Genomic DNA, 26,628 nt, shown 5'->3' with positions numbered 1-26,628 from the left:
TGACATGTGGGAAAGAGAAACCCAAACTAGAGCTACGTGATGCAAAGTTTCACATTAGGAGTCACCTCACAGGAAAATGATGTAGGTGTCATTGTTGACGATACATTGAAACCTCTCTGCTCAGTGTGCAGTGGCAGCTAAGAAAGCAAATAGATTATAAGGAATTATTAGGAAAGGAATGTTATAATGCTTTTGTATCACTCCATGGTACGACTGCACCTTGAATACTGTGTGCAATTCTGGTCACTGCATCTCAAAAAAATATATAGTGAAATTAGAAAAGGTACAGAGAAAGGTGACAAAAACTATAAAGGGGATGAGACGACTATGAGGAAAGGCTAAAACAGCTAGGGCTCTTCAGCCTGAAGAAGAAACGGCTGATATAATAGGGGTCTACAAAATGCTGAGTGGAGAGGAACAAATAGACATGAATCACTTGTTTACTCTTTCCAAAAATACTAGACTAGGGGGACATGCAATTAAACTACTAAGTAGTAAATTTAAAACAAACTGGAGAAATTATTTTTTTCACTCAGCATGTTATTAAACTCTGGAATTAGTTGCCAGTGAATGTGGTAAAAGCAGTTAGCTTAGCAGGGTTTAAAAAATGTTTGGATAATTTCCTAAAGAAAAGTCCATAAGCCATTATTAAGATGGACTTGGGAAAAGCGACTGCTTATTTCTAGGATAAGCAGCATAAAATCTGTTTTACTGTTCTGAGATCTTGCCAGGTACTTGTGACCTGGATTGACCACGGTTGAAAACAGGACACTAAGCTTGATGGCCTTTTGGTCTGTCCCAGTATGGCAACGCTTATGTTCTTAAATTTATTCTTATGCCCAACAATAACTACATCAGACATGGCAAATGAAGACATCAGGTAAAGTACTGCAGAATGTAACCAATTGTTCACTACTTCACTGTCAGTTGTATGCATTTTTTTTATTACCAATATAGAACTTGTATTCCTGCCAGGTTTTAATTACAACATCACAAATGCTTAACATCTTAGGATTCCCTTTTAATATTAAAACAGACACAAAAAGTCTACCCAGCAGAAAAAAAAAATCTGTTAACAGTTTTATTTATCTTTGTTTAAAAGTTAGCCATGGGACAGTATTGTAATGACGAAAAATTCAGTCAACTGCCTCACAAAGGATAATCTGTGGCAAGAAGGAAAATCTGCCATGATACTAGCAAAGGTGCAGGAGAAAATTGTGTGTCCAGAGGCACCATTCCCCCTGAATACCAAAATTTCCGAATGAGTAAAATCAGCAGTCCAAATAAATCATATTTGAAGTTCTAACAGCAACAGATAGAATTTAAAAGGACTAAAATAACATTTACAAGACTCAACATTTCCATAAACTCTTATTAAAACCACAAAAAGAAATAGAACATTTTTTATTTAATGAATTTTCATAAAGGACTCATTGTGCAACTGACACCTGCTATTGATGATTTCATATACAGTTTTGTCCATTAGCCGAACAGTTTGCTTTTTTATTGTGTTTTCTAACCTTGAAATCACTGAAGGCAAAGCCCATATGATGTTGTACATAAAATGGTCACTGAAGACCATTAATACCAATGACTTGGTAGGCAAACAAATCTTTTTTTATGGCCAAGAAAGAAAAGAAAGAAATGAAAACAGCATTGCATGCTTTCCTCTACAAGATGAATTTTCCTAGAAAGAATCCAATGAAAATGGCTGCAATTACAACAAGAAGTGAAGGAAGAGGTTTCGTGCCAGTATCTCGGAAGCACAAGACCCGACCCGCTCCTGACTTGTTTCCCTTCTTGCCTTTCAATTTTTCATCCTGTAAAAAAAAATGAGGCAAAAATTAAATAGGCAGTTGTACTTCCACCTTGATGGTTGATTGTTGGGCTGCTATACACAGTTTAATAAACTTACAAAACTATTTTTCACATTTCAGTGATGTTTGAAGTATGGTTTTGCAATATTACTTTGAACATGAAGAGACCTGGATTTAGCTCATGGCTTTTTTCAGTTGCAGATCAAGGCAAATTAGGTACAGTAGGTATTTTCCTGTCCTCAGAGCACTTATCTAACACCCCCCCCCCCCCCCCCCCCCCCCCCAGTTTTCAAATCCATACAGCAATGCTGACTCAGCCCATTCAAAGTGAATAGGCCGTGTCAGCATTACCGCATTGGCAGCTGCTAACACGGCTTTGTAAACAGGGAGGTAAGTTTGTACCTGAGGCAATGGAGGGTTAAGTGATTTGCCCAAGACACACCCACTGCTCCAACCAAAAATAGCCATGAGACCTCTGATAATGACGGAGACATAAGCAACACTCTATGGGCTAGATACAGAAAATGGCGCTCAAAAATCAGCACCAACCCCCCCCCCCCCCCCCCCCCCCCCCACACACACACAAAAATCCTTACTTAATGCTATTCTATAATGGGTACTCAAAGATGAGCACTCATTATAAAATAGCACAGAGTGCCAATTTGGGTGCACAAATTTTGACATCAGGACTTATGCCTCGTGAAACCAGATGTAATTCCCACTGCCCAATTTGGGCGCTCATTCCCAGTATTCTATAACACTGCAAGCAAATTTTAAGAATGTCCCTGACCTGCCCATGCACCTCCCATGGCAATGCCCCCTTTTGGGTTGATCGCTGTGGGATTTGGGCGCACACTTATAGAATAGCACATAGCAAGATGTGTATGCAAATTGAAATCAGTGGCAATTAGCACCAAATTAACCTGATTAGTTGGGCACACACAGAATCCAGGGGTATGGTATAAGTGTCTGACTAGTCACACATTTTTAATAATGCTTATTTTTATAATGCTACTGGATGTATGCAGCATTGCACAGTGGTATTCAGGTGCAATATGTTCCTCCCCCAAAGAACTTACAATCTAAGGGCTATGTTTACTAAGCGGTGCTATGGGTGCATTAGCATTTTTAACGTGCTTAAATGGTGTATGCGCGTTAAACGCTAACATGCCCATAGAAATATATAGCGCAATTAGCGTTTAACGTGCCTTAAATTTACAGACGCATTAAAAACTCTAACGCATCTTAGTAAACATACCCCTAAGTAGGTACAAGTACCTACCAGTAAGGAACCAGAATCTGAACCCTGATTCCTTCCGGTTCATAACCCACTGCTTTTACCATTAGGCCATATACTCTCCCAAAAGCATGATTAATACGAACTTTTCATCTCCCTTCCCTTTGCTGAACAAGGAGGCTTGCAGCACCCACCCTAGCCTGTACTTTTCTTCTCACACATTTTTAATTAGATTTTCAATACAACTGCATGATTTTGGATAGATCTGTGTAGGATGTTTTTGCCTTCTTACTAAGAGACAAATATGTAAGCAAAATCACAATGCCCTTGAATAAAAACCTTCCTTAAGAAAAATAAGTCTATCTGTAAAACTTCAAACATGTTTTATTGAACACTAGTAAAAAAGGCCCGTTTCTGACACAAATGAAACGGGCGCTAGCAAGGTTTTCCTCGGAGTGTGTATGTTTGGGAGAGTGTATGTGAGAGTGACTGTTTGAGAGTCAGAGTGAAAGTGTGAGTGTGTGAGAGAGAGAGTGAGTCTGGGTGTGAGTGTGTTTGTGAGAGAGTGTGTGTGTGAGAATGAGAGTGTGTGCAAGTGTGTATGTGAGACACAGTGTGATACAGAGTGTGTGGGTGTGGCCATCCATGCTCCTCTGTCCCCTGCCCCCTCCATTCATCCCTTTCCAGCATTTCTCCTCTTTGCCTGAGGCCTGCCCTGCAATCCATATCCATCCATGCCCATCTGTCCCCTCCATTCATCCCTATCCAGCAATTCCCCTTTCCCTGAGCTCTGCCGTCCCAATCCATGGCCATCCATGTTACTCTGTCACCTGCCCCCTCCATTCATCCCTATCCAGCATTTCCCCTCTCTGCCTGAGGCCTGCCCTGCAATCCATGCTCCTCTGTCCCCTGCCCCCTCCATTCATCCCTTTCCAGCATTTCCCCTCTCTGCCTGAGGCCTGTCCTGCAATCCATATCCATCCATGCCCATCTGTCCCCTTCATTCATCCCTATCCAGCAATTCCCCTTTCCCTGAGCCCTGCCCTCCCAATCCATGGCCATCCATGTTACTCTGTCTCCTGCCCCCTCCATTCATCCCTTTCCAGCATTTCCCCTCTCTGCCTGAGGCCTGCCCTGCAATCCATATCCATCCATGCCCATCTGTCCCCTCCATTCATCCCTATCCAGCAATTCCCCTTTCCCTGAGCCCTGCCGTCCCAATCCATGGCCATCTATGTTACTCTGTCACCTGCCCCCTCCATTCATCCCTATCCAGCATTTCCCCTCTCTGCCTGAGGCCTGCCCTGCAATCCATGCTCCTCTGTCCCCTGCCGCCTCCATTCATCCTTTTCCAGCAAGTCCCCTCTCTCCCTTCCATGACCCCCCCTCGCATCCATGCTCCTCTCTCTCCCATGTCCCAGCCTGGCCCGCCCTCTTCTCCTCCCCCCCTTCGCATCCATGCATCGGGGGTTTTTTTTTTTTTTTCTTCTTTTAAAATTTACCTCCGTGGCGGTTCCGGCAGCGAAGCGTCAGGGAAGGAGGCGGCGCTCCCGACGTCTAGGTTTCCCTTCGCTGTGTTCCGCCTTCTTTTGACGTCATCCTTGACGTCAGAAGAAGGCGGAACACAACGAAGGGAAGGCTAGACGTCGAGAGCGCCGCCTCCTTCCCTGACGCTTCGCTGCCGAGCGATGCGATTGGTTGAGTGTAATTGCTCCGCCCTCGACGTCATCACGTTTGACGCGTGGGCGGGGCAGACACAATGCGATCTCACCCCCTTCACTTTTGGCTAAAAGAGGCTTCATAGAACGTTGGAGGTGCGTTTTATATAGAGAGATTTTCAAAAACTAATGCCATTTAAATTCATAAGTTAGCATTGATAGAATACTGAAAACAACAGACAAGTGTAATTGAACTTAAAAAAAAATGTACAAAGCAGATCAATATTCAAAAATAGAAATGTATTAAAACGGTTACCCGACATGGCCACTTTTCACCCACAGGCTGCGTTAGGGGTAAAAACTACAACAAAAAACTTAATGTAAAATTCTAAATCATAATTAAAATACAAAATTAAAATTACATAATAAATTTACACTTATTCAAAAACAAATAAGAATACAGTGCACTCCATTTAAGTGCACGTCATATAAGCGCATGCTCTGTTTAACTGCATGCCGTGCTTCGGTCCCGTTTTTGGCGCCATCAATTTCTATGAGGACAAACTTCGGTTTAGCGCACCACTGACAAAGTGCAAGAGTCACTTACATGCATGGTTTAAGACCGCTCCTCTGCAGGAAAGTCTCCGCATAAGCGCACGCACGGAATACGGAAGTCGATTGGCACGTGACAAAGGGGCGGTAAATTTGAAATCTTGTTGGTTAACTGCCACAGGCAGAATAAGCGAAAGAATGTTAGAGTGTACACTGGAGTAGTCGTCGTCACACAACTGTAAGACTTTAACACTGGCTGAACGAATAGAAGTTCTTAAAAAATTAGAAAACAAAGTCAAGCATCTACAGTGAAGTCCCAGGATAAATGACAGACCTCATAGATCTACCAACCAGAAACACAACCAGATCATCACGAACATATCTAAACCTCCACTACCCAAATTGCAAAGGCCTCAAATACAAATCAACCTACTCATCCAGCTTCTCCTATATAAGCACACAACTATGGAACACACTGCCAAAAGCTGTAAAAACAACCTACGACCACCTAGACTTCAGGAAATCACTAAAAACCACCCTGTTCAAAAAGGCATACCTGACCGACCCAACATAAATGCTTACACTCTGCAACACAGCAAAACCAAAGCTCGTAATGGACACTACATAACCTTTCCTCTCTTCGACCCCCATTGTGCCTGAATTACACGAACCTTATTTAACCACAACACCCTGTATTTGTTTCTCTACCGGACAACGGTACTATGTAAGCCACATTGAGCCTGCAAATAGGTGAGAAAATGTGGGATACAAATGTAACAAATAATAATAATAATCTATTGCTAAAGAATATGGTGTCAATCCCAGTCAAATTTCACGTATCTTGAAGCAGAAACATCAACTTCTGGAAGACTAGCAAAACAATACAAATCCACACAGGAAACGAAAACAGGCGGGAAAAGCTGAGGCTGTAGAAGATGCTCTTCTTCAGGGACTGTCTTTCTTCTATGTTTGTGCAGCGCTGCGTACGCTTTGTAGCACTATATAAATGCTAAATAGTAATAGTAGTTGTTTTCTCATGTCAGGAGCAGACAGTTTCCTGTCAGTGGTCCACTGCTTATGGAGAAAGCTAATCAGCTAGCTAAAAGTCTTGGACTAACTGAATTCAAAGCCACTGTTGGATGGTTGGAAAGATGGAAGGAGAGGAACATAAAATTCAAGAAACAGCATGGTGAAAAACAAGACGCTGATGACTTTGGTGCTGAAAATTGGGTTGTTTCAGTTCTTCCTATCATCTTGATCAAATTTGTACCTCATGACATTTTCAATGCTGACAAAAAAGGTCTCTACTGGCAAGCGGTTCCTGATGGAACACTTGCATTCAAACATGCCGAAACTACTGGAGGTAAAACGTCGAAGGACTGACTGACCATCCTCCTTCGCTGCAATATGGATGGGAGTGAGAAGTTGGAACCACTCATTGTTGGAAAGAGCAAACAGCCCCGTTGCTTCAAGAATGTTAAGCGACTTCCTGTGTCATACGAGGCTAATGCAAATTCATGGATGACTGGGGAAATTTGGAAGCCGTGGCTAAAGAAGTTAGACATTAGAATGTGGGCACAAAAGCGTCAGTTTTTGTTGCTTTGTGATAATTGTGCTGCACACAGTGATGATGTCAGGCTGTCTAACGTCAAGGTGGTCTTCCTTCCACCAAACACTATCTCTCTGATCCAACCTATGGATCAGGGCATAATAGCCAATTTCAAACAACATTATCAGGCTTTTGTGCTACGTCGTCTGATGAGCGTTATGGATGACCAGACTGGCAAGGATAACGTGCTGTTGAACTGGCTCGTAATCTATCACTGTTGGATTCCCTACATATGCAGAAAGAAGCCTGGAATCATGTTACACAGGCAACCATTGTGAACTGCTACAAGCGGGCAAGCTTTGTTAAGGATGTGGAGAGGGACGAAACAGATGCAGCTGTTGCAAACGCGTCAGATGAACAGGCTATTGACATCCCAGCCGATGTTACTGAAGAGGAGTTTCATCACTATGTAGCTGTTGATTACGATCTACAAACAGCTGACAACAGCACTGATGTCGAGATATGCGCCTTCACGCAGGCAACGGCTGATGATGAAACAGATGATGAAATGAGCAGTGAGGCACATGCTGACGAAATACAACAACCTCCTGTCACTTTTGCAAGAGCACTGGAGAGTCTCAACACCATGCGGGCCTATCATGAGGCCCCTGGATGTCAGTGCTATGACAGTTTTACCGTCTGGCAGACGAAGTCTATAGAACTCACAGACACAAGAATGTACAGAGGACTATGACTGATTACTTCAAGTAAGCCTAACATCAGTTAACAGAGACTGTATAACATCAGTTAACGGAGACTGTATACTGTATGTATAATAAACAGTGCTGTACATTTGTTTATCAGATGTCAAGCTTCTTTGGCTCACAACGGTTAAGTGCATGCACCACATATATTTCTTTGGTCCCAGACCCTTGCACTTACGCAGATTGCACTGTACTTACATACAGGGAACAGGCATGTACAATGTGCTTGAAATGTCATGTGCATGGAGAAGACAGAATAAATCATAACCACAAACAGTACTTGCCACTTTGGCCACCTCTGCGATATATGCCCCTTCTTTCATGATCTTACACATCATGTAAAACAGTGTATTGTTCAAATCCAAATAATCTTCACTGTGACCGGCGATGTAAAAGTCAAGCAGTGTGGATTCCAATAAGGCCGATAAAGGCTTTGTTTCCACATAAATGCTTTTTTTTTATATTTGTTTCGGTGGATGACAGTTGAAAGAGGTCCTATTTAACACATTCTTCTGACCTGGGATGCAAAAACACCATGATTATTCTCAAAAAAATATATATCTTTGGGCTCTGTAGTATCGTCTCTCCTCTTAATCTTACACTTAGGATTCTGAGATGCTACAAAGCTGGGCTTCCTTCTTTAAAGGGTTTGGGTGGTCCTTCTAAAAGCAACCGATTGCTTCATTTTCTTTTAAGAACTTTTCACACTACCACTAGTGCCAGACTACTCTACGTTTTCGGATGTGTTTTTATAGCTGCACCTTTCACACATGGTTTAACAATCTCTATGCCCTCTCTCAGTACCAGTAATGCTTTTCTAATGAGACTACGGACTCCCATGCCCCCCCCCCCCCCCCCACTCTGTACATAATGGGCAACCTGTAAAACCTTGAAAGCCTTTGCCCAGCCTGGGCCACATAATTCTGTACGCCATAGTGTCGCTGTAATTTTTAACCACCACCATGTTAAAATGCGATCACTTTCTAGGGTCACAAGTGAAGCTTAAAGATCAACTCCCTGTAGCAAAATGATGCGTGGCTGTTCTGATCAGTCCTTATTTCAAAAGTTGATTGAATCAATGCATTGCTTGTTTACAGGGACATAATGGGGATTATAAGTGAAGGTGATAATCTCATTGCCCCTTTGAAGGGGATGCAGCGCAGCAGCTGTACAAAATGATCTCATACTAACTGATGCTCAACAATGTCTGTGTAGAGATACAAAGGTGTTAAACCTGCCTGTGATGTTTACGGGCATGTTTGTATGGTTAGTAGAAATGTTGAGTTCTAACCCCAAAACGTTCACTAATTTGCTGTCTGAACAGTGGAGCACAGGTAAACCCATTACTTTTATTTTGATTCTACATCTCATAGGGTCGTAAAAGATTCACAAGGGCTGTATGCCAAAGTGAGCAGCAACATCCTTGTTCATACTCTCCGTTAAAGCTTCCAGGTTTGGGTACTGGCCTCTCTGTACTATGAATTTTTCACCCAGTATGCCGTGTACCATCAACGCATAAGGTTGGTCTTTTGTAATGTTGTCCTACGTGTGAGGTTATTGTATTTCCACCAAACCCACTTCCCATAGGCCTTGTAGATCCAGAGGTCTTGCTAACCATACCCTAATATTAGAATTGTGTTTTGTGGAAATATTTCCACACAGGCATTGCTAGGTACTGTGATGTAGACCTCCTTATCATTCATGTTGATTTTCATGGGCAGTCTTAGATGTCTTCTACCTTGGAGGCCAGCATCCAACTGTTAAATTTCTCAGGCCAATCTCTCCATTCATGTTTCAGCCCTTCCTTTTGCTTCTAAAACTTTTCAATACGCTACACCTTATCCAGGGCAAATTTGATTTTTAATTGTTCTTTAGGGTAAAATGAACCTTCCACAGCTTCCATATCATAACCCTGCATCTTTGAAACTGACTTCTGCCCCATTTAATACATCCATTAAAACTATCTCATTGCTCCACGTGTTTGTACCCCCTATGTAAAGCACATTTTGTTATCGACAGTTTTACGTGATCACATTTTGCAAAATGTCTCATGCCTTTTCTAATTTTGCCTAGTGGTTAGTGCAGTGGACTTTGATCCTGGGGAACTGAGTTTGATTCCCACTGCAGCTTCTTGTGACTCTGGGCAAGTCACTTAACCCTCCATTGCCCCTGGTACAAAATAAGTACCTGAATATATGTAAACTGCTTTGAATGTAGTTGCAAAAAAAAAAAAAAAAAAAACTCAGAAAGGCAGTATATCAAGTCCCAATTCCCTTTCCCCTATCTATGTGTTCCACTTTTTCTTACACCGTATGATGACTATTAAATTATCAACACAATACATAATAAAATAACTGAAGTAGCACACTATGCCATACTATGTATTGTTCAAATATTTTTACTGCTGTAATTGCTTGCTTCCTATATTTAAACTTAATCCTGCAGTATATAAATCCTAACAAAACAGAGAAGCAGCTGCGAGGGTCAAAAACTTACATCAGGTGTGGATGCTGTTCAAAAATACCATCCTGGAAGCCCAGGCCAAATATATTCCGCGTATTAAAAAAAGGAGGGAGAAAGACCAAATGACAGCCGGCATGGTTAAAAAGTTAGCTGAAGGAAGCTATTACACCTAAAAGAAAATAAATGACCTAGAGATGGGAATAACTAGTGAGGTAATTAAATTCGCCGATGACACAAAATTATTCAGGGTCGTCAAGTCGCAGGAGGAATGTGAACGATTACAGGAGGACCTTGCGAGACTGGGAGAATGGGCGTGCAAGTGGCAGATGAAGTTCAATGTTGACAAGTGCAAAGTGATGCATGTGGGTAAGAGGAACCCGAATTATAGCTACGTCTTGCAAGGTTCCGCGTTAGGAGTTACGGATCAAGAAAGGGATCTGGGTGTCGTCGTCGATGATACGCTGAAACCTTCTGCTCAGTGTGCTGCTGCGGCTAGGAAAGCGAATAGAATGTTGGGTGTTATTAGGAAAGGTATGGAGTCCAGGTGTGCGGATGTTATAATGCCGTTGTATCGCTCCATGGTGCGACCGCACCTGGAGTATTGTGTTCAGTACTGGTCTCCGTATCTCAAAAAAGATATAGTAGAATTGGAAAAGGTACAGCGAAGGGCGACGAAAATGATAGTGGGGATGGGACGACTTTCCTATGAAGAGAGGCTGAGAAGGCTAGGGCTTTTCAGCTTGGAGAAGAGACGGCTGAGGGGAGATATGATAGAAGTGTATAAAATAATGAGTGGAATGGATCGGGTGGATGTGAAGCGACTGTTCACGCTATCCAAAAATACTAGGACTAGAGGGCATGAGTTGAAGCTACAGTGTGGTAAATTTAAAACGAATCGGAGAAAATTTTTCTTCACCCAACGTGTAATTAGACTCTGGAATTCATTGCCGGAGAACGTGGTACGGGCGGTTAGCTTGACGGAGTTTAAAAAGGGGTTAGATAGATTCCTAAAGGACAAGTCCATAGACCGCTATTAAATGGACTGGAAAAATTCCTCATTTTTAGGTATAACTTGTCTGGAATGTTTTTACGTTTGGGGAGCGTGCCAGGTGCCCTTGACCTGGATTGGCCACTGTCGGTGACAGGATGCTGGGCTAGATGGACCTTTGGTCTTTCCCAGTATGGCACTACTTATGTACTTATGTACTTATGTACTTCAGAAAATGGAAGAAGGAATCGACTGAAAATTATAAGAAACAGCATAAGGAATGTCAAGTTAAATGCAAAGCGCTGATAAGGAAGGCAAAGAGGGACTTTGAAAAAAAGATTGCGTTGCAGGCAAACACACATAGTAAAAATTTTTTTTTGGCATATTAAAAGTAAAAAGCAGGTAAAAGAATCAGTTGCACCGCTAGATGGCAGAGATAAATGGGGCAATCAGGGAAGACAAAGCTATAGCAGAGAGATTAAATGAATTCTTTGCTTCGGTCCTCACTGAGGAAGATTTTGGAGAGAGAGACTGGTACCAGAAATGGTATTCAAAGCTGACGAGTCAGAGAAACTGACTGAAATCTCTATGAATCTAGAGGATGTAATGGGGCAATTTGACAAATTGAAGAGTAGCAAGTCTCCTGGACCAGATGGTATTCATCCCTGAGTACTGATAGAATTGAAAAATGAACTGGCGAAACTATTGTTAGTAATATGTAATTTATCTTTAAAATCGAGTGTGGTACCAGAAGATTGGAGGGTAGCCCATGCAACGTCGATATTTAAAAAAGGTTCCAGAGGGGATCTGGGAAATTATAGACCGGTGAGCCCGATGTTGGTGCTGGGCAAAATGGTAGAGACTATTCTCAAGAACAAAAATTACAGAGCATATTCAAAAGCATGGATTAATGAGACAAAGCCAGTGAAGGGAAATCTTGCCTCACCAATCTACTATATCTCTTTCAAGGGGTGAACAAACATGTGGATAAAGGTGAGCCAGTTGATATTGTGTATCTGGATTTTCAGAAGGCGTCTGACAAAGTACCTCATGAAAGACTCCAGAAGAAATTGGAGAGTCATGGGATAGGAGGTAGTGTCCTATTGTGGATTAAAATCTGGTTAAAGGATAGAAAACAAGAGAGTAGGGTTAAATGGTCAGAATTCTCAATGAAGAAGGGTAGATAGTGGGGTTCCTCAGGGGTCTGTGCTGGGACTGCTGCTTTTTAACATATTTATAAATTATCTAGAGATGGGAGTAACTAGTGAAGTAATTAAATTTGCTGACGACACAAAGTTATTCAAAGTTGTTAAATTGTGAAAGGATTGTGAAAAATTACAAGCGGACCTTACAAGACTGGGCGTCTAAATGGCAGATGATGTTTAATGTGAGCAAGTGCAAAGTGATGCATGTGGGAAAGAGGAACCCGAACTACAGCTAAGTAATGCAAGGTTTCACATTAGGACTCAACGACCAAGAAAGGGATCCTGGCGTTGTTGTTGATAATACGTTGAAACCTTCTGCTCAGTGTGCAGCGGCAGCTAAGCAAGCAAATAGAATGTTAGGTATGATTAGGAAAGGAATGGAAAACAAAAGTGAGTATGCTATAATGCCTTTGTATCAGTCCATGGTGCGACTGCACCTCAAATATAGCGAAGATACTTACCTGTAGCAGGTATTCTGCAAGGACAGCAGGCTGATTGTTCTCACGTGGGTCGACATCCGCATCGGCCCAGGAATCGGACGGCATTTTGCAAGCAAAATATAAAACAAAGTTTTGCCAGAGTCTTCTGGCGCACGTGCAGAGCGCATGCGCGCGTTCCCTCAGTTAAATCAAAAAGCATAAACAGAAGCAAATAACTCCAAAGGGGAGGTGGGCGGGTTTCTGAGAACAATCAGCCTGCTGTCCTCAGAGAATACCTGCTACAGGTAAGTATCTTCGCTTTCTCCGAGGTCAATTGGGCCTCGCAACGGCGAGGAAATAACATAGATTGACCTGAAACCATAAACAACTAACAGAGTGCAGCCGGGAGCACAACAAAAATGGGTCTAGGGGGTGAAGCTGGATTCTAAACCCTGAACAGATTCTGCAGCCCTGACTGCCCAAACAGACTGTTGCGTTGGGTATCCTGCTGAAGGCAGTAGTGAAATGTGAATGTGTGGACTGATGACCACATTGCAGCTTTGCAAATCTCTTCAATGGAAGCTGACTAAGTGAGCCACTGACGCAGCCATGGCTCTAACATTATGAGCCGTGACATGGCCCTCCAGAGTCAGCCCAGCTTGGGCATAAGTGAAGGAAATGCAATCTGCTAGCCAATTGGAGAAAGCGCGTTTCCAATGGCGACTCCCCACCTGTTGGGATTGAAAGAAACAAACAAATGGGCGGACTGTCTAAAGGGCTTTGTCCGCTCCACGTAAAAGGCTGATGCTCTCTTGCAGTCCAAGGTATGCAAACTGCTTTCGCCAGGGCAGGTATGAGGACGGGGAAAGAATGTTGGCAATTGACTGGTTCAGATGGAACTCCAACACCACCTTTGGCAAGAACTTAGGGTGCGTGCGGAGGACTACTCTGTTGTGATGAAATTTGATATAAGGTGCATGTACTACCAAGGCCTGAAGCTCACTGACCCTACGAGCTGAAGTAACGGCCACCAAGAAAATGACCTTTCAGGTCAAGTACTTCAGATGGCAGGTATTCGGTGGCTCAAAAGGAACTTTCATCAGCTGGGTGAGAACGAAGTTGAGATCCCACGACACTGGTGGAGGTTTGACAGGGGGCTTTGACAAAAGCAAACCTCTCATGAAGCGAACAACTAAAGGCTGTCCAGAGATAGGCTTACCCTCTACACTGCAATGATAGGCACTAACTGCACTAAGATGAACCCTTACTGAGTTGGTTTTGAGGCCTGACTCTGATAAGTGTAGAAGGTATTCAAGCAAGGTCTGTGTAGGACAAGAAAGAGGATCTAGGACCTTGCTGTCACACCAGACGACAAACCTCCTCCATTTGAAAGAGTAACACCTCTTCGTGGAATCTTTTCTGGAAGCAAGCAAGACTCAGGACTCACCCTCTGAAAAACCCAAGGAGGCGAATTCTAAGCTCTCAACATCCAGGCCGTGAGAGCCAGAGACCGGAGATTGGGATGTAGAAGCGACCCCTCGTTCTGGGTGATGAGGGTTGGAAAACATTCCAATCTCCACAGTTCCTCGGAGGACAACTCCAGAAGAAGAGGGAACCAAATCTGACGCATCCAGAAGGGTGCTATCAGGATCATGGTTCTGCAGTCTTGCTTGAGTTTCAGCAAAGTCTTCCCTACTAGAGGTATGGGAGGATACGCATACAGAAGGCCTGTCCCCCAATGCAGGAGAAAGGCATCCGACGCTAGTCTGTCGTAGGCCTGAAGCCTGGAACAGAACTGAGGGACCCTATAATTGATCCGAGTGGCAAGAAAATCCACCGAGGGGGTGCCCCACGCTCGGAAGATCTTGCAGACAATGCCCATGTTCAGTGACCACTCGTGAGGTTGCATTACCCTGCTCAACATGTCGGTCAGACTGTTTACGCCTGCCAGATAAGTGGCTTGGAGAAACATGCCGTGACGGCGAGCCACATCTGGACGGCTTCCTGACACAGAGGGCGAGATCCGGTGCCCCCCTGCTTGTTGGTGTAATACATGGCAACCTGATTGTCTGTCTGAATTAAAATGATTTGGTTGGACAGCCGATCTCTGAAAGCCTTTAGAGCGTTCCAGATCACTCTTAATTCCACGACATTGATCTGCAGATCTCTTTCCTGAAAGGACCAGGCTCCCTGAGTGTAGAGCCCATCTACATGAGCTCCCCACCCCAGGAGAGATGCATCCGCCGTCAGCACTTTCCTTGGCTGAGGAACTTGGAATGGTCATCCCATGGTTAAATTGGATCGAAACATCCACCACTGAAGAGAATTCCAAAAGTCGGTGGACAGCTGGATTACATACTCTAGATCCCCCGCAGCTTGAAACCACTGGGAAGCTAGGGTCCATTGAGCTGATCTCATATGGCAACGTGCCATGGGTGTTACATGAACTGTGGAGGCCATGTGCCCCAGAAGTCTCAACATCTGCCGAGCCGTGACCTTCTGAGACGTTCGAACCATGGACACCAGGGACAGAAGGTTGTCCGCCCTCGCCTCAGGGAGATAAGCCCGAGCTAAATTCAGCAGATCTCCAATGAATTCCAATTTTTGGGCTGGGGTGAGATGGGACTTAGGATAATTTATGACAAACCCCAGTAGCTCCAGCACCTGAATAGTCATTTGCATGGACTCCAGAGCACCTTCCTTCAAGGTGCCCTTCACCAGCCAATCGTCGAGATAAGGAAACACATGCCCTCCTAGTCTGCGTAGAGACGCTGTGACTACAGCTAGGCATTCTGTAAACACTCTGGGCGCAGACACCAGGCCAAAAGGCAGTACATGGTACTGAAAGTGCTGTGTTCCCAGCCAAAATCAAAGATACTTCCTGTGAGCTGGAAGTATCGAGGTGTGTAAAAGCATCCTTTAAGTCCAGAGAGCATAGCCAATCATTTTCCTGAATCATGGGAAGAAGGGTGCCCAGAGAAACCATCCTGAACTTTTCTAAGAAATTTGTTCAGGGCCCTTAGGTCTAAGATGGGACGCATCCCCTCCCCTTTTTCTTTTACACAAGGAAGTACCTGAAATAGAATCCCAGCCCTTCTTCCCCTGGTGGAATGGGTTCGACTGCTTGGGCCTGTAGAAGGGCGGAGAGTTCCTCTGCAAGTACCTGCTTGTGCTGGGAGCTGTAGGACTGAGCTCCCGGTGGACAATTTGGAGGTTTGGGTTCCAGATTGAGGGTGTATCCTAACCGGACAATTTGAAGAACCCACCAGTCGGAGGTTATAAGAGGCCACCTTTGGTGAAAAAACATTAACCTCCCCCCAATCGGCAAGTTGTCCGGTACGGACACGTTTACTGAGGCTATGCTGAACTGAAGCCAGTCAAAAGCCCGTCCCTTGCTTTTGCTGGAGAGCCGCAGTGGCCTTAGGCGCACGCTGTTGACGAGAACGCTGGGACTGAGGCTGGACAGGCTGCCAAGAAGCAGGAGTGGACCTTCGCCTAGCATAGGAATAGGGAGCACTCTTCTTCCCGCCAAAAAAACCTCCTGGATGAGGAGGTAGTAGCAGAAGACGCCCGGCAGGAGAATCCATAGCATCATTATGCTTCTTGATCTGGTCAACTAGATCCTCTACTGTCTCACCAAAAAGGCTGTCCCCCGGCAAGGAACATCCGCCATCCACTGCTGGACCGAATGATCCAGGTCAGAGACACGCAGCCACGAGAGTCTGCGCATCACTATTCCTTGGGCAGCAATCCTGGATGATACATCGAAAGTGTCATACATACCCCTAGCCAGGAATTTTCGACACGCCTTCTGCTGCCTGACCACCTGGCGAAAAGGCTCGGCCTGCTCCAAAGGGAGTGCATCAACCAAGCTGGACAGTTGCCTCACCGAGTTCCGCAAGTGGACGCTCGTGAAGAGCTGGTAAGTCTGGATCTTGGCAGCGAGCATAGCGGCTTGATATGTCTTCCTCCCAAAACAGTCCAAAGTTCTAGATTCTCTGCCTGGGGGCACCGAGGCATAGTCCCTAGTACTCTTGGCTCTTTGAGGGTAGAGTCCACCACCATGGCATTGTGAGGTAGCTGAGACCTCATCAAACCAGGTTCACCGTGGATCCAATACTGGGATTCAGCTTTTTTCAGGATCACGGGATTAGACAGAGGGAACGACCGGTTTCGCATAAGGACTTCCTTCAGTACATTATACAAAGGAGCCGTTGCCGCCTCTCTAGACGGAGAAGGATAATCCAGGACCTCAAGCATCAAAGCCCTGGGCTCATCCTCAACCTCCATAGGGAAGGCAATAGCCACAGCCATTTCCTGGACAAAGGAGGTAAAGGATAGACTCTCCAGTGGAGAAAGTCTCCTTTCTGGTGGAGGGGAAGGTTCAGAGGGAATCCCACAGGAATCGTCAAAAGAAAAGTACCTGGGATCTTCCTCTTCCTCCCACGAACACTCATCTTCAGTATCGGACAAGACATCCCTCAGAGCAGTCCGAAACTGAGCCTGCCTCGTCGCCGAGGAACAATGTTCTCGATGGTGGTGCCGAGAAGCCAACGCTCGCCTGGACTCTGGTGAAGCTTCCTCCACCGATGTCGAAGGGGATTCGACCTGGGTGGCAGCCGACATCAATACCGCAGGCGGCACCGAGGTCGGGGACCTCACCACAGGCGAAGGGCCAGATGCCGCTGCAACAGACGGTACGGAACGCGCAAGCACCCCCGACACCGAAGCAGACTGGTGCAGCAATCTTTCCAGAAGCTCTGGAAGCAAGGCCCTGATCTGCTCATTGAGAGCCGCCGTTGGACAAGGCTGCGGGGTTGGTAAAGGAGCCAGTGGCAGAATCTGTCGAGGCTCGGGAGCAGGTACCGGCTTCCAGAAGACCAACGCATCGGCACCTCCTGAATAGAGGAAGAGCGATCCTCTTGGCACAGACACTTCTCGGGTGCCGATTCCCTCGATGCCCCAGAGCTCCCGGCACCGTTTGTCAAAGGAGAACGATGACAGTGCTTCTTTGCCTTCGCTCAATGCCCGTCATCGAGACTCCTCGGTACCGATGAGGACATGGAATCCTCACGCCTCCTCAGGAGGAAGTGACGTCACCGCTACCGATAGCAGCTTAGCTTCTGAGCTCCCACTCCCTGAATCACAAAATAGCTATAAAGCGCACTCACCAGCTACTTTAAAATCGATTGCAGCGTTCCTTATTGCTCCTCATCGATAACAGCATGAGTAGAGCGTCTTTGGCGCGACCTAAGGAGGCTGAGAAGTCGGCTGGCAGCGGGACGAGTAAAACCGCTAAGTGCCACGAGGTAATGGCGCGAGCGTCCCCTTTGGACTGATTCCGCGCTGTCGATGTCGGAATCGCGGAAGCCCCCGGCAAAAAAAGGACTCTCAGGCGAACTTCGCCAGCTGCTTTCAGGAATACAGGAGGATATTAAAAAAAAAATCGAAGGACGAGATCTTGGACAAGATGGAGGTACTGAGCTCTGACCTCCGTGAGCTGGGCAACAGAGTTGAAGATGCAGAGGCAAAGCTGGAAGAGCACTCTGAGTCCCTGCTCTCGCATGAAGCCCATCTTCAAGCCCTGGATCAACAGAATAAAGACCTTATATATAAGCTTGATGATCTTGAGAACAGGGGACGGCGGAACAATCTTAGGTTCCGTGGAGTCCCCGAGGGCGGCGAGAGTAAAGATGTCCTGCTCATTATACAAACACTGTGTGCCACTCTGCTGGGGGCCGATGCTGCAGCGGCAAAGATAGAGATAGATAGAGCGCATAGATCCCTTGGCCAGAGGCAGGAGAATAGAGTACGGGACATTATCACACGGTTTCACCGATATGAAGTGAAAGAACTGCTTAATTGCGCCAGGAAAAAGCCTGACCTGGAATATGGCGGAGCTAAAATATCTGTGTTTCAAGACCTTTCGCAGTTTACTTTACAGCAGAGACGCCTCATGAAACCAGCCTTGGACATTCTAACTAAAGAACACGTCACGTACAGATGGGGCTTTCCCTTCTCTCTGAACTATACTCTCCAGGGAGCCAAAAACAGAGTAACATCATTGACCGAAGCTTGGACATCCCTGCACATGGCGGGCCTGGTGAAAACGAGCAAGCCCCCAGGTGACTTAGCGTCCGCTATGAAGGCTAAACTTCAAAAATGGCAGCGGGTTCCTTCCACTACTAAACGGAACAACCCGAAAAGAAAAGTGATCGCGGAAGAAACCTGAATTGCTGTGGTAGCCTGGTTGGTATATCTTATTCGAAGTCTCACTCCGCACGGCGGTTGAAGGGACAACGGTTATGTCTGTGCCAATGGCTGGAAAAGCAGCAGGGAGCAACAAATGTTATGTTATGTTTTAAGCGTTATGTTACCTTTGCAAAAGGGACTTTAAGACCCTTTATTAATGGATGTTACGGGGCGGGCAACAAAAGTGGGGGGGGGGGAGGGGGGATGTTGTGTTTAAGGTAGCAATGTTGCTGGGGATATGGGGGGGGAGGTAGCTTAAATGATTGGGGGGGCGCGCTGGGGTCTCTTATGAGGATGAGTGCGCTTGGCATAGGTAAGAAATCTAATAGACCCTGGTGGTTTATGGGGTAATTTGGGGAGGGGTGTGGGAGCTGGGTTGTGTGGATGCGGGTGTGTTACTTTCTCTTTTCCCACTATGGGGCCTTGTGCCTCCGAGTTGGTGTTAGACAGGGGGGTGGGGTGGGTTGGGGGCATCACCGGTTTAGGGGAGCACCTGTACATGAAGTGGATGGATTCAACTTGTTAAACCTTGATTTAAGATCTTACTAATGAGTACAGATTTAAAGATACTATCGTACAATGTGAAGGGGTTGAACATGCCTCAAAAAAGGCAGAAATTGTTCAAAGAGCTACAGCAGATAAAACCGCATGTTGTCCTGCTGCAGGAGACCCATCTCCGCAGAGTGCATGAGCGACTTCTCTCCCACCCAGACTATCCCAGTGCCTTTTTCGCCTCCTCCGCCGATGGAACTAAGAAGCGTGGGGTGGCGGTCTTGTTCCACAAATCCATATCGGCCCAAATACTAAACATTAAACGAGACCCGGGAGGGAGATTTTTGTTCTTGCACATTGTCATAGACCAAGTGGAACTCACTCTCGCATCCTTATACGCACCAAACAACCATCAAGGGTCCTTCTACACCAAAGTGAAGAACATATTAGCTACATTTACCAGGGACTCTCTGATCTTGGGGGGTGATTTCAATGAAGTTATGGACCAGGTGCTAGATAGATCCGGGAGACCCCAGCAATCGGTATCTAAGGACTCTCTGGCCTTGGGTTCCCTGGTTTACTCCCTGGGGACTTTAGATGTCTGGAGACTTAGTCACGTGACCATGAGGGACTACACATTTTTTTCTCCTGTACATAAGTCGTACTCCCATATCGATTATATCTTTCTCGATGTTACCCTAGCGGAGAGGGGGCCGCAAACAGGAAATGGTAGTGCAACTATCTCTGACCATGCCCCAGTATGGGTTACCTTGCCAACCATTAGGGCTGAGGTCAAAGACAAACGATGGATACTTAATACAGACTTACTGCAGGAGGGGGAGGTGGTGGAGGGCTGTAGAAATATCCTGAAGGAGTACCTGGAATTCAATATGGAGTCGGGTCCACCTCTTAGTGTTGTGTGGGACGCTAAGAAGGCAGTCTCGCGAGGTTACTTTATACAGTTAGCTAGTAAGCGTGCGAGAGTCCGTAGAGTCCAGCTGGCACAATGCCTAGCAAAGATCAGGTTCCTGGAGGCGCAGCACAAATCGAGTGGTTCCTCAGTTGTATTGGAGGAGCTGCATGGGCAGAGGCTTCAGCTGGACTCTATCTTCTCTGAACAATTAAGTTGGATACAAAATAGACATAAGGTTCGATCTTATGAATTCACTAATAAAGCAGGACATCTCTTGGCCATAAAGCTACGCAGACAAAGGGTGGACCGAGCGGTAACACACATTAAGGATGAGAGGGGTGAATTGTTGAATACATCTGAATCCATACGGAGGCGCTCCAGTCAATTTTACCAGGGGCTATATGCACAGGAGATTAATCCTCCTGCTGACTCTATTCTAGAATAATTAGCTGAGAGTGGCCTAGCGTCTTTTACGGATCAGCAGAGGATCTTACTTGATGCGCTGGTCACTCCGGTCGAGATACAAAAAGCTATCTAGCATCTGCCTTCCTGTAAGTTTCCGGGGTTGGACGGCTTCCCCAATGAATTCTACAAGAAATTCGCTCCCGAGTTGGCCCCGTTGTTAGCTGACTTGTTTAACCTGAAGGGGGAGGCTTTGCCTACTTCCATGCTGGAAGCATGGATTGCAGTACTGCCTAAACCGAACAAAGACCATACGGAATGTGGGTCCTATCGCCCGATATCCGTTTTGAATGCTGATGTCAAAATCTTAGCTAAAGTCTTGGCCAACCGCCGGGCACCTTTGCTCCCAGCCATCATCCACCCCGACCAGGTGGGATTTGTTTCCTATAGAAAGGCATCGGATAATACTAGGCGAGTGGTTGATTTAATGTATCTGGCTAAGAAAATGAATAAGCCTCTTTGCCTCCTTAGTCTAGATGCTGAAAAAGCCTTCGACCACGTGCATTGGCCATTTATGTACAAAGTAATCGAGACCTTTGGGATAGGACCTCAGTTTCAGGGGTGGATTCAAGCATTCTATAGCTCTCCTAAGGTGTGTATACGAGTTAATGGGGGCAACTCTGCAGCGATCCCACTACTCAGGGGTACTAGACAGGGTTGACCCCTGAACCCCCTGCTGTTCGCAATGGTGATGGAATCATTTGCCACTAGGCTCACAACCAACCCACATATCTCGGGTCTCTCCATAGGTGGGAGAGAGCATAAGCTATCCCTCTTCGCAGATGATGTGCTGTTTGTCACTCGCACCCTAACCACGTTCCCTGGGCTCCTGAGGGAGATTGAGGAATTCTCGACTGTGTCGGGCTTTAAAGTGAATATGTCCAAATCTGAAGTTTTGAATGTGTCTCTTCCGGAGGAGCTTGTGGGATCGTTGAGATCTTCCTATGCTTTCGTTATCTGGGAGTCAACCTGACAGCCCGCTATTCCGATCTTTTTGCGGTAAACTATAAGGGCTTGGCTGGGACACTCACGGAGGACCTTGGTAGATGGGGCGGCCTTGACATTTCTTGGTTTGGCCTTATAGCTGCTGTAAAGATGAATGTTTTGCCGCGCCTGCTCTACCTTTTTCAGGCCCTTCCAATCAAAATGCCCCGTAAATTCCTAGTAACACTGCAGGAACGTATTATGCGCTTTATCTGGGCGGGGAAAAGTCCGCAGCTGGCGCGCTCGGTCTTGTATCAGGATAAGAAGAGAGGAGGGCTGGGGGACCCAACTTGGCCTGGTACTATAGAGCAGTTCAGGCGCGTGCGGCAGTGGAATGGTTTCAGGATTACCCAGATCGGCAATGGGTGCAGCTGGAACAATACACCTTAGGTGCGCGGCCCCTGGGGGCGCTCCTGTGGATCCTGAGTTCGCTTAGATCCCTAGAGGGGAGCTTGTGTCCTTCCATATATGTCACCCTTTCCAACTGGGATAGTTTGTTTTCACGTGGACGTACGGTACTTTCTTGTCTGTCCCCTATAGCGCACAATCCATTATTTTACCCAGGTACGATAAAGGGAGTTTTCACAAGATGGTACAAGGGAGGCCTACGAATGTGGGGTCAACTGTTTGAAGGGGACTCTTTACTGACATACCCAGAGGCTCTTGAGAGATTCCCGATAAAAAACCTACCGTACCTCAACGCGGAAAAAAGAAAACTGAGGGAACACGCTCACGCGACAGGAGGGAAATCAGTCCGCGCATATGCGGTGCGTGCTACACGCGCGCCAGAAGACTCTGGCAAAACTTTTTTTATATTTTGCTTGCAAAAAGCCGTCCGATTCCCGGGCCGACGCGGACGTTGACCCACATGTAAGAACAAGCAGCCTGCTTGTCCTCGGAGAACGTGTTCGATTCTGGTCACCACATCTCAAAAAAGATATAGTGAAATTAGAAAAGGTGCAGAGAAGGGCGATGAAAATGATAAAGGGGGTGGGGTGACTTCCCTATGAGGAAAGGCTGAAGTGGCTAGGGCTCTTCAGCTTGGAGAACAGACGGATGAGAGGAGATGAGAATGAATATGACTGTTGGGCATACTCTATCATAATTCAATATTAAATCAACAATGAACGTGATATTATATACCTGATCATGGTCTTTCTTTGCTGTTTCTGGGACATAGACCGCAGAAGTCTGCCCAGCTCTGTACTTATCTTCCAACTACTAGAGCTGCCGTCAAAACCCACTCCAGTCTATCAGTATCCGTCTTGTCATTTGCGAGACACAGACTGTAAAAGTCTGCCTGGTATTGTTCTCACATTTCAAATTACTGGAGTTTCTTTCCATCGATGCTCTCTACAACCCATCCTAAACCGGACTGCTAAATGCGGGACTCAAACCGTAGAAGCCAGCACAGCACCAGCATTAGTTGATACAGCCAGAGTTGCCATCTAAGTACCACTTGACATGCAAACACATATGCAACCTGTTTTGTTTTTTATACCATTCATTTTTCTAATTAGAGATCTTCTGTGTTCATCCCACGCTATTTTACATTCCGCCACAATTTATTTTTCTCAACTACCTTCCTCAGGAGGGCATTCCAGGCATCAACCACTCTCTCCATGAAAAATAATTTTCCTGTCATCAGAGGGCTTTCAATTTAAGTATGTATCTGAAGCAATAGAGGGTTAAGTGGCTTGCCCAAGATCACAAGGATCAAGAGTGGGATTTGAATAGTTTCCCTCGTCGTCAACCTCATGCTCTAACACAGAGATTTTCAACATTTTTCTTGTTTCACAGTACACTTTATATGGCACTAAAATTGTTAAGGCACACCCCCCCCCCCCTCCCCACAAACACACACGGTGCAGCATTTTACATTTTCCCTCTCCCACCCCACCCACTCCAGCATTTACCTTCTCCCCCTACCCTTACAAATAGTCCAGCATTTACCTTCTTCTTACCCCACTTCCACAAAAAAATAGTCCAGCATCTCTCCCTCCTGTCTCCTTCTCCAGCCAGCAACCAGGCATCTCGCTTTGTTTCTCTTAACCCCTCCCCCCTCCTGGTGTACCTTTTAAAAGTTTTCTTGTCTCTAGCAGTCAGTGGCATGAAACAGCAATTCATAAAGCCTGCTCGCGCCACCCTAAAGCCTTCTATCTGATGCTTCCTGCCCATGTATAATTAGGAAGTTACATCAAAAAGAAGGCTCTGGGAGTGGCGTGAGCAGGCCGTATGAATCACTGCTCCCTGCCACCGACTGCTAGAGACAAAACTTCCATTCTTGCACAAAATACTTACTCCATTCAAGGTCCAACTTCCACGGCACACTGGCTGAAAAGTGTTGCTCTAACCACTAGGCTACTCATCCTTTGTATTAATTTAAGCATTCCACTCTCTTAGCAGCTTTAAATAACTAACTAGAATTTTGGAATCCTTAGAGCCTCATACAGGGAAGAAGCTCCTTGTGACTCTGGGCAAGTCACTTAACCCTCCATTGCCCCAGGTATAAATAAGTAACTGTATACAATATGTAAGTCGCATTGAGCCTGCCATGAGTGGGAAAGCGCGGGGTACAAATGTAACTAAAAAAAAAAAACACATGCAAGTGCTGTGAAAAAGTACTCCTCTGTATGGTGTGGAGACTTGTGATAATGAGAACTTACCAACGTCCAAGCGAAAAGAACCTTCCAAATAAAGGAACAAAAGAAACGCTTCAGAGTTTGAAGGACTGGTAAATAAGGATATGCCTTCTTGGATAGTAGGTCCTCTGTTACTTTGGTCAAAAATAACCTGTAGCAGAAGCAGGACATTTTGACCCATCATGTTTGAAAATAAAACCCCGTCAATTTGATCCCAGACGATTTGACGCATCATGTAACATCAGTTTAAGAATACATTTTTACATTTATTTATTAGGATTTATTTACCGCCTTTTTGAAGGAGTTCACTCAAGGCGGCGTACAGTAAGAATAGATCAAACATGAGCAGGAGGCAATTAGAGCAGTAAAAATATTCGAACAATACAAAGTATGGCATGGTATACTACTTGCAATGACTACACAATACGTAATAGAACATTATAATTGGTGGTGAAGGGTAAGGCAAAGTTGTAACATATAGATGAGTAAGAATGTAGGAAGAATTAGAAAGTAAGGTGACTGATTTGAAGAAAGTTGCACATGAGGTCAGAGAGATGGTTAAATATCATCTCAGCTAGGGTAGGAGTGGATAAACATGTCCCGCTGTAGTATGTGCAGCCCAAGTCAATCCTTGTGTGTGTGAGTGAGACTAACAAGTTAGTAACATCTTCCATTGAAGGCTTGGTTGAAGAGCCAAGCTTTCACCTGCTTCCTGAAGTACAGATAGTCTTGTGTTAAGCGGAGCCTTTCAGGCAATGCATTCCAGAGTGTCGGGGCTACTCTGGAGAATGTTCGCTTGCGGGTCTCACATCGTGTAATGTCTTTTGGAGAGGGTGTAGTTAGTGAAAGTCCTTGGGAGAACCTTAGTGTCCTTGGCGGTGTGTGGCGGATCATCCTATTCTTCAGATACTCGGGGTCATTTTCTTTCCGGGCCTTGAAGATCAGAGTTTTAAATTTAGCCCCGTATTGTACAGGTAAGCCAATGAAGTTTTTGCAAAAATGGTGTGATGTGGTCACGTCGCTTGCAACCTTCTATGGGTCTTGTTGCTGCATTCTGAATCAACTGAAGCTGGTGCAGGCCCTTTGTAGTCAGACCATTGTATAGTGCATTGCAGTAATCCAGTTTTGATGTTACCGTGCCATGCACAACTGGGATACGATTTACCTTCTCGATGTAAGCAGAGAGGCAGCGTAGCTGTCGCAAATAGTAGCAGCAGCTCTTGAAGGTTGCTTGGATTTGGGGAATCGGAGTAAGTGTTGAATCTAACTGTATTCCAAGGTTCCTGACTTGTGATTTGAGGGGGAGTTCATACTTTCCAAAGGGGATTTTGACGTCAGGTATGTTGTTAGGGACCCAGAGAAGCTCAGTTTTACTTGCGTTCAAGCAAAGTTAAATTATATTTTTACATAACCCATTAGGAAGTTATTTGCAATACCACAGAGATATCCTATATTCATGGGATTTTTATGATCTCTGATAATCACAAAAGTCTCTGGCCAGTTTGCTGCATAGTGATGGCTTACTAACATTATATACTCATATTGAAAGTCCTTGTATTACAAACAACCACAGCAACAAGGAGTGGAAGGGAAAAAAGTTGCAAAAGACTCAGGCAAACTGTAAAATCTTGAACTATTAAAAGCAGTTCATTGCCAGAATACACAAATGATAATCCACAAAGATATGAGGAGATAACCCAATGAACCCTACACAGGTCGTGTTTCGGCATTAAGCCTTCCTCAGGGGTCGTTAAAGGTTAAATTAGTGAGCATCACAACATGTGGATTAATAGAAGGAAGGTTGAAACTCAGAATTTTGTCCGCTTTTATTGAACGACATACCCGACGCTTAAGAACAACGGACTTAAAATTCAGAGTTATTTATCCATTCTTGTAAATCCCACTATTATCAAAAAACAAGTTTCGGTTCAAAGTGGCTTACATCAAAACTACATTGATATTTTTATTTTATGAAAAGGAGAAGAGCAAACACAAAGATTTTCTCGGATGGGTAAATGCTCAACACTCCAATCTGAAGTTCAAAATGAATTTTGATCATCAGCACATTTGCTTTTTGGACCCGATGATCAAAGAAGTGAACACTTTCAAGACTACTTTATATAGGGAAACCAATGGATCACAACACTCTGTTGCATTATAGCAGCCATCACCAACATGCCCTCACTGTTAATGTACCTCTGTGCTAGTTCCTAAGACTAAGGAGAATATGC

General features: G+C 45.2%; 1 protein-coding gene across 1 annotated transcript in view; it reads right to left on the bottom strand.

Moving 5' to 3' along the window:
* Positions 1-1,006: 1,006 nt before the first annotated feature.
* The window catches only part of VAPA (VAMP associated protein A), a 77,106-nt gene continuing 51,484 nt past the window's right edge, over positions 1,007-26,628 (bottom strand). The window contains exon 8 of the mRNA XM_030187660.1: positions 1,007-1,820. Within this exon, the coding sequence (XP_030043520.1) occupies positions 1,671-1,820 (150 nt within the window). The 3' untranslated portion in view covers positions 1,007-1,670. The remainder of the gene's footprint in view (positions 1,821-26,628) is intronic.

The sequence above is a fragment of the Microcaecilia unicolor genome, chromosome 1 (assembly GCF_901765095.1).
Source record: "Microcaecilia unicolor chromosome 1, aMicUni1.1, whole genome shotgun sequence".
In the NCBI taxonomy this organism is placed as follows: domain Eukaryota; kingdom Metazoa; phylum Chordata; class Amphibia; order Gymnophiona; family Siphonopidae; genus Microcaecilia; species Microcaecilia unicolor.
Note: the sequence above shows the minus strand (reverse complement) of the source record. Positions and strands in the feature narration are given on the sequence as shown.